Raw genomic sequence first — 9,000 nt, 5'->3', positions numbered from 1 at the left:
TATGTATGTATGTATGTATGTATGTATGTATGTATGTAACTATCTGTCTGTCTGTCTATCTATCTGTCTATCCCTCTTATCTATCCATCCGTAGAGATACTTTTACATGGACCATACATAACTCCGTCCCTGCATAACGTAAACACAGGCACACACAACGCGTGCGACAACACACGCGCACTCGAAACAGTCATTAATCCGTCTGTCCCTACACACACACCCACACACACAAACACATCAGCAAATGCGATGATACTCCATGGCGAGATTAGATATTTTTTCTCCTTTCATCCATTCATTTTCGTCTTGTTTTTTCATACATTCATCTTCCTCTCTCTCGTTACTCCTAATCATACACACACACACACACACACACACACTGTATATGCATACGTGTATTATGTGTTCGTGCTATTAAAAGGAACGCGGATGAACATGCATTTTCTACATCATACATATATATATAGGGGGAGAGTTCACGAAAAAAAAACAAAAAACGAAGACAGGTGGTGTATAAAACAAACAGATGTATTAGTATAACGCTCAGGAAATTGAAAAGGTCTTTTACGTTTGGAGCCTACGCTCTTGTACAGAAAGGGACACTAAAAACCAAAAAAAAAAAACAAGGAGAGAAAAAAAATGCGTGTAGTGGCTACCGATCTATCATATATATATATAGATATATATATATATATTATATATATATATATATATATTAGAGAGAGAGAGATCGATTGAAGTGTGTGCGTGTGTGTGGGGACGTTTGTAGGTGTATATATATGCAACAGCCACGACACCCACACCCACCAGAGCACAGCGAAACGCATCTCTATAAAATAGGTTACAATACTACATTTTTCTGTCAATTTTTGTCAATTTTTCCAGCCAAATATCTCCTGATTTTACTGGAAGCATAAAACTGGTACCCCAACCAACTACACCCGTTCCCCTCCCTCGTATATCGATTCGCGAGTCAATTTGATCTAGGGGCCACATCCCTAGCTCTACAAGGATTTGAACCTAGAACTACGCACAAAATTTCGGATAATGTTTTTGGTAATTTCTGACAAACACACTTATGCGCGCGAGCGCGTGTACACACACACACACACACACACACACACACACACACTCTCTCTCTCTCTCTCTCTTTCTTCCTCCCTCTCTCTCTCTAAATTCTGATCTATGGCGTTCATTCCATTCCTGAAAATATTAATTCATTTATTGATTTTAGTTTGAAAAACTGTCTTTCAGAAAGAGAGAGAGAGAGAGAGGGGGAGAGGGGGGGGGAGTGAGTGTGTGCACTGTGAATGTATGTGTGTGTGTTGGGTGTATATTGTGGATGTGTGTGTTGTTTGTGCATTGCGCCTGTATGTGTGTTCGATGATCTCTGAGTGTGTTTGCATTTTGCGTATGTATATGTATGTTGTGTGTACGTGTGTGTGTTTGTGTGTTTGCTGCGGCTGTGTGTGTGTGTGCGCGTGCAATCGAACTCGCATCGTTGGTGGTGATTGGGGAGGAGGAGGGGGAGGTTGCGTTGCCGATAATCGATAGTAGTAGCGATAATTAGGTTGAAAGAATGACTACCACCAGCAGCAGCAGCAGCAGCAACATCAAGAGGAAGCATAATAAAAAAAAAACCCCAAAAAACTCATAATTATTTTAAAGTTAGTCATAAAGCCAGATATTGGAGGGTGAGCAAATGAGGTAATCAATCAATTGGATCGATCCTCCGTGCATGATTGATACTTTAGTTTATCGATCTCCGAGTAACGATGAAATATAAAGCAAATAGAATCCTGCAAGATTTGATCTCGACACCTTTTAGTTTGAAACTAACCATTGTGAGACAAGACGACTCCTTGGAATCGATCTTCTGCAGGTGAAAGAACTGCCGCTAATCACTGGTATAAGATGAGTTAGAATATCATTGGCTCTACACGTTTCCACTCTTCGCATTCTGAGCTCGATTCCGACCAAGGAGATTAACTTTGAACTTCACCCCCACCCCCGCCTTTTCCGCCCCACTTCTCTCATCTCTCTCTCTCTCTCTCTCTCTCTATATATATATATATATATATATCTATATATATATGTGTGTGTGAAATCAATAAATAAAATACTGCAACTCTACAGGACTTAGTCTATTTATCCCTTCTCGCTTCGTCTCCGTCTCTCTCTCTCTCCCTCTCTCCCTCCCTCTGTGAATCATCAGCGATGTGCAGGGGTCAGGAAAGGGATCCTTCTCAGGGCCCCACAAATCCTCTAACAATAACCAATCCTGTGGACTCATCATCAAAGACAGAAATAATAACAGCGGATAAAATGAAAGATGGTTTGACCGGGTTTCGAACCTGGAATCGAGATAAAAAGGCTTACAACAAAAATAAGTAAATAAATGATTTTTGTGATTTATTTCGTTCGATGTTCTTTTCTTTCTGTTTTTCTTTCCCGTTCTCTTCGTGCGCGGCTGCACGCACCTGTCCGTGTCTATAAAGTGCATTTCCATCATCCGTCCGTTGATTTTCCTAGCCTCTACTTTCTTGTGTTTACACATTTCACACTATGCACGAGCGTGTATAGACGTGCATACATACATAAGCCATATATATATATATATATATATATATATATATATATATGTGCATGTGTGTGTGTGTGTATGTGTATACATATAACACCAAACAGGTTTCGTATCTAAGGTATAAAACATCTAGAGAAACCACATTATCATTATTATCATTATTATTATTATTATTATTATTATTATTATTAGGGAACAGCGTTGAGTAGTAATGGCCAGTGGTGGCATTAATGTATTGTCAAATTGCTCAAGGGTTTATTTAGCTTGGTCGGCAAAAATCTAAGTGGAGAGATCGAACGCTGGGATAATTAAAAGTTGGCCGCAGAGATGCTGGAACGGACAACCAGGCCGAACAGAAAACAACAACAGCAATGATGCCGGCTGCTCACAGTGGCACACACTTGTCCGTTCCACAATGTATAACCGGTGATGACTGGTTAGTTTAGCCTTAAAGACGAAACAACAAAAGACAAAATAACAAAAGGGGAAACGGTCCGGCGCTTTTGGCGAGGAAAAGAAAACCAGGGATATTCCGATGTTGTTATTCCTGCTTCGGTTCCTGGCCAGTCCTGGTCGGATACACCGATGCAGTGAGATCCCAGGTCCATATTATCAAAGTCTTTCTCCTTGGTTTTTGAGGCAGTGATACAATGAAGAACTGGCTGCTATTTCTTGCAGATGTGTCACCCAGAGGCCCCTGCGTCGGTTCCAAAATGGTGCTGATGGCGACAGTGGTGGCGAGGACGGTTCCACACGACTCGGGTTTAGACTCGCCCGCATTCTTTAACTACATCATCATCATCATCATCATCGTCAACAGCAATCCTTTCTACTATAAGCACAAGGTCTGAAGTTTTGTGGAAGGGGTCTAGTCGATTACATCGCCCCCAGTGTTTCAGTATAATAATAATAACAATAATAATAATAATAAGGAAGAAGAATAATTTCTAGCTTAGGCACGAAGCCTAAGATTTTGGGGGTCGATGTAGTCGACCCCCGTACTTGACTGGTACTACTTTGTTTCACCAACCCCCCAAAAGATGAAAGTCGAAATCTGCTTTTGTGGGTTTCGAACTCAAAGGTACAAAACGAAAAGGTAGTGACTTTGTTAACCGCTTTTTTAATTATCGCAATTTACTTTGATTTCTAAGTTAGGCAGACATTGTAATTAAAGGTAAGGTCATAGTGGGTTTAATCAACCCCAAGATATAACTGGTACTTCAGTTACTCGACCTCGTCAGTCTGGAAAAGATGAAAGGCCAAAGTGTTGACCTCGGTGGAAATTCGAACTCTGGAGTTGAAATGACCTGAGTGGCGGTGGTGGTGGGTGGTGCAAGGCAAAAGGCCACACACGTGTTTTGGGAAAGAGAACAGTCTCGAAAATATACACCCGTCTTTCACAATCAAAACAAAAAGAAAAAAAGAAACGGAAAAAAAAATTGGAGAATTCAGCAGAAATTTCAAATATTACTGTGTTTGCTTCATTGAAAATAAAGCGTTTATGTCCATACAATTGAATGAATGTGGACGTGTAGATGTGCCTCCGCTGTGCCTCCGGTGTGCCTCACGAGGATACAGCTTCGATTAGATAACCCTTTTATACCCGTGCTTAAAAATGGTCATCATTTCGTCACCCCTTACGCTCTCCGTCTTTACAAACCACCCGAAGCGGGAAAGAAAAGATGAAGACCAAAACCAGTCACCCTCCCCCACCATCCCTGGCCAGTGTAGATGGACGGTAAAGGGCGAGTTGGTCCGACGATCAACCGTCCAGTTTGCCCCTCCCCACCGTCCACCCGACATCATCCACCCTCGCCCACCCCCAGCTGATCTCTCGCAACAACAACAACAATCTCATTCACTGGTAGATTTATTTACAAATGGAGGGGAAACGATCGATCAAACTGAAACCCGATACATATAACTGGTATCTTACAATATTTTGCTATCGACCTCAGCCGGGGGTGGAGGAGGAGAGGTGGGCTGGGGGCTCGACATTAACAGCAACACGAATAACAATAACATTTACTTCGTTCAGGAAGAATTACGAGTTCAAATCATAATCGAAATAATCTTTTGTATGAACACAAGGGCAACAGTGTGAATGTGTGTGAGAGAGAGAAAGTATATATATACATATATATATATGTATATATATATATATAACGCTTTTTTTCCTTCCTTCTCTCTCTTTGTATGTGTGTATGAATATATACGTATGCGTGTTTATATATATATATGAATGTATATACACCCGCGCTCACACGAAGTGTTCCAATGCACACCTGTATCGGAAATGTGTAAAGTGTGTTATAATTCCATATAAGCCATACACACAAACACGTCCACACATTTGCGTACACACACACACTTATACATATCTACACACACACACGCACACACACATATATGAATGTGTGTGTGTGTATGTATATATATATGAATGTGTATATGAATATATATGTATATATATGCATATATGTGTGTGTGTATAAACATACACACACACACACATATATGTGTATGTATGTACGTATGTGTGTGTATATATATATATATATATTCATACATACATTCACAAGCATATATATATATGTATGATTCATACATGCGCACACACAGAGAGAGGCATATAAGTATATTGAATAATATGAATAATACTGACAACGATGATAGAAAGAGAGGGAAGAAAAAAGGTGGCCAAACGAAGAAGCTGTAAAGGTAAGACAAGAGAAAGAGAGGTAAATGTGGAATGGAAAAGGTGGGCAGTGGTGGCTGCCATAGTTTACTTACCTCTTCCTCGGGTGTTGTATTAACCGAGTCCATACTCTGACTTAGCGATATCGAAGTCTCCGTGTTGAGCGAGGGACTAGTATGGGCCGTCATTTCGTTTGATCTCATGCCGAAACAATGATGCCGTTGATGGGAACAACAACTATAACAACAACAACAACAACTACAGCAACAGCAACAGCAGCGGTGAGAATAATAGTAATAGTAATAACGATGATGATGATGATGTTGATAACAACAACAACAACAACAATGGTAATAATAATAATAATAATAAGGATAATAATAAGGATAAGGATAACAACTACTACGGCTGAGGTGGCGGCGGCGGGAACACCACCACCAACAACAACAACAGCAACAACAACCGCTGCAACAGCTAGTCGATCTACAATAGCTCAGGCAACGCTTTGTTTCGTATTATATATATATAGATATATATATATTTAGATATATATATATATGTATATATATAGATATATAGATATGTATATATATAGGTATATATATATATATGTATATGTGTTATATATTTAAGTTATATATATAACTCACGCGTATATTATATATATATATACGTGCGTGTGTATATCCTTTCCTTTGCTGTGCTTTGCTTATATTTTTCTTTTCCTTTTCTTTCGCTGCTGTAGTTGTTGTATTTCCCGTAATATATATATATGTATAAATATATATATATTTATTTATCTGTGTCTGTGTATGTATATGTTTATAAATATTGGCGCGTATGTATGTATGTGTGTATGCGTGTGTGTGTGTATAATATAAATAGTGTATATACTTGTTATATACTTTTTACATTCACATGTAATGTTGGCGATGATGATCGTGGTAGCTGTATATACCTAGATGATGTGTGTATATGTATGAATACTGTTGTTTGTGTTCTTTAAAGGAAATATTAATATTATTGGTTAACGAACTGTTTATGCGTGCGTGTGTGTGTGTGTGTGTGTGTGTGTGTACATATATATGTTTACATAGGCATATACACATATACATATATACACACACACTTACATGTTTGTGTGTGTAGGTGTGTGTGTGTGTGCGTGTGATTCTGTTTTTGTTATGGTATCGATGTGGTTACACGATCTGTATGACCGTTTATATATGTGTATGTATATAAGAATTTATATATATATATACATATATAAGTTTATGATATTTTGTATATTATATATAGAATATTTACATATATATATATCCGTTGCTCAGAGATATCGTTGATGTGTCAGAGGCGCATGGAGAGAATAATATACGATCCTGGTTTTTCGAAAATTATAACACTTTTACAGATTTCATTGAGAAGGAATCGGTAGCGTATATATATATATATATATATATATATATATATATATAGTATTATATATGTATATGTATGTATATATGTGAGTGTGTCTGTGTGTGCGCGTTAGCTCTGTATACAGATATTACTGCATCTATATATCTATATTCTTTCTGTATCGATCAATCGATCTATGTGTCTATATATATATGTATATAGACAAGTAGATTCAATATATGTATTATATAATATATAGCACATGTATATATATAATTTCGTGTATAATAATAACAATGCTTTTATATATATGATATATACATATACATATAAAAAGATAGATAGACTGACAGAGAGATGGGTTACTTGGTAGATAGGTTTCAAATAATTGGTAAGTTTAAAGTGCCGGATAATAATGATAGGGGCAAGTTTGATCGTAATGTATTCCGCGTAGCTTTTTTTTTTATCCACTCCTGGTGCTGTTTTGCGTTAAATACCTGCTTCCAACAAGTATACATATATACACATATATATATATGTATGTATATATATAAATATATATATAATATATATACACACAATATATATATTATATATTATATATATACATATATTTGTGAGTGTGTGTCAGTATTATATAGACCCCACACAGCACAAAACACATATATACACAAGAATCCGAGTGAAATACTTCCAGGCAGTCTTGCTAGCTAGAAGTTTAATAAAACATGTTCGCTTTGTGTGTGGAAGTGTATGAACGTGTATGTGTGCCTGTGTGGCGGTAGATGTGTGCGTTAATGATCTGTATGCGTTTGTGTGTGTGTGCGGGGTCCAACAGATTCTGTGCGCTTTACACGCAGTCAATTCGCTTCTCTCAGATACGCGCACCGACTACACGCACGCACGCACACACACACACACACACATACGACTACGCTGCGCACACGCACACATGGAAGAGTGTATTTATATAGACGAATAGAGAGCGAGTGTTACAGTCACACACTCGTACGTATACGTGATACGTATACACACACTGGCACGTACGCAAACACACACACACCCACACACGTTTTAATACGCTTGTTTGAACGCACACACTGTGGCACACAGACACACATACTGTGAGAGTTACACACACACACACGTTTCTGTTGACAAGAGAGGAAGTGAGAGTGAATGAGAGAAAGAGAGCGAGGGAGTGATTGAGGCTGTGAGAAACCATATGTGAAAAGGAGAGGGGGAAAGGCAGAGAGAGAGAGAGAAATAGTCAGCAGTCAGACAGTGAGGAAAGAAGGCTGGCGAGAGGGGAGGAGCAGACGAAGGCTTATAGAGAGGGATGCGAGAAAGAGTGAGCGAATAAGAGAGAGGGGGAGGAAAAGTGTTACAATAGAGAGAATGGGAGGCATTAGAGGGGGTGACGTGATAAAATAGTGGCGGAATAAAGAGTGAACGAACGTTTGAAAGACGGCGAGAGAAATTCGTTTACGATATTGAAGAGAGGGAGGGAGGGTGGGAGAGAGAGAGAGAGAGTGAGTGGGGGAGAGGGAGAGAGAGAGAAGAAGAGAGAGAGAATGAGTGGGGAGAGACAAACAGGATTGATTGATTGATAAAACAGATAGTTATGAAGGTAGATAGACAGATCTGTATATAGAGATAATGAATGTAAGAGAAAACACTGGAAAGAAAAGAAAAGAAAGAAGAGAGTGAAGGTGAAAGAAAGAAAGATAGAATAGGGTGGAAGAATTAAGAGAAAAACAGAACGAAAAAATAAACAAGAGGACGAAAGAAACAGTGCGAAAGAGTGAAAGAGTAAGGTTATCGAATGAGAGTTTAATAGAAACAGTAAGAGAGAGAGGAGAGAGAGAGAGAGGGAGAGGAAAATAGAGAATGAAATGTATGGTAAAAAATATGAAAAAGAAGTGGAACAGGAGTAGGAGAGAGAGAGAGAGAGAGAGAGAGAGAGAGAGTGTAAAGGGGGGGAGGTTAGAAATCAAAATATAAAACAAGAATAGAAGAGTAGAAAGTGGAAACAATAAGACTTGAAGGTGGGTGAGAGAGAGAGAGAGAGAGAGTATGAGAGAGAGAGAGAGAAAGGAGAGAAAGAGGGGGAAGGAGAGAAAGTGAAAATCGTAAGATGAATGGGAAGAAGAAAAGAGAGAAGAGTAGAAGAGCACAATTGAATGATAGTGAAAGTGTAGCGGCTGAGTGAGAGTGAAGGGTAGCGTTTACTGGAGCAGACGATCTGTTGAGTGTGAGTAGACGGAGAATTGACTGGAGCAGACGATCCGAGTTATTTATTATTTTTCTTTTTTTTATT

At 38.7% G+C, this 9,000-nt stretch overlaps 1 protein-coding gene across 20 annotated transcripts in view; it reads right to left on the bottom strand.

Annotated features, from left to right (window-relative positions):
• LOC115223449 (protein couch potato) overlaps positions 1 to 7,594 on the bottom strand; it is a 364,376-nt gene extending 356,782 nt beyond the window's left edge. For 6 of the 20 annotated variants that reach the window (XM_036512442.1, XM_036512447.1, XM_029794006.2 and 3 more), the window contains exon 1: positions 5,378 to 5,593. In XM_036512442.1, the coding sequence (XP_036368335.1) occupies positions 5,378 to 5,485 (108 nt within the window). In that variant the 5' untranslated portion in view covers positions 5,486 to 5,593. The other 14 variants (XM_029794008.2, XM_029794012.2, XM_036512455.1 and 11 more) reach the window with 7 other exon arrangements.
• Positions 7,595 to 9,000: the final 1,406 nt, after the last annotated feature.

The sequence above is a fragment of the Octopus sinensis genome, linkage group LG23 (genome assembly GCF_006345805.1).
Source record: "Octopus sinensis linkage group LG23, ASM634580v1, whole genome shotgun sequence".
NCBI lineage: Eukaryota > Metazoa > Mollusca > Cephalopoda > Octopoda > Octopodidae > Octopus > Octopus sinensis.
The sequence above is the reverse complement of the archived record's forward strand: the minus strand, read 5'-3'. Positions and strand labels throughout refer to the sequence as shown.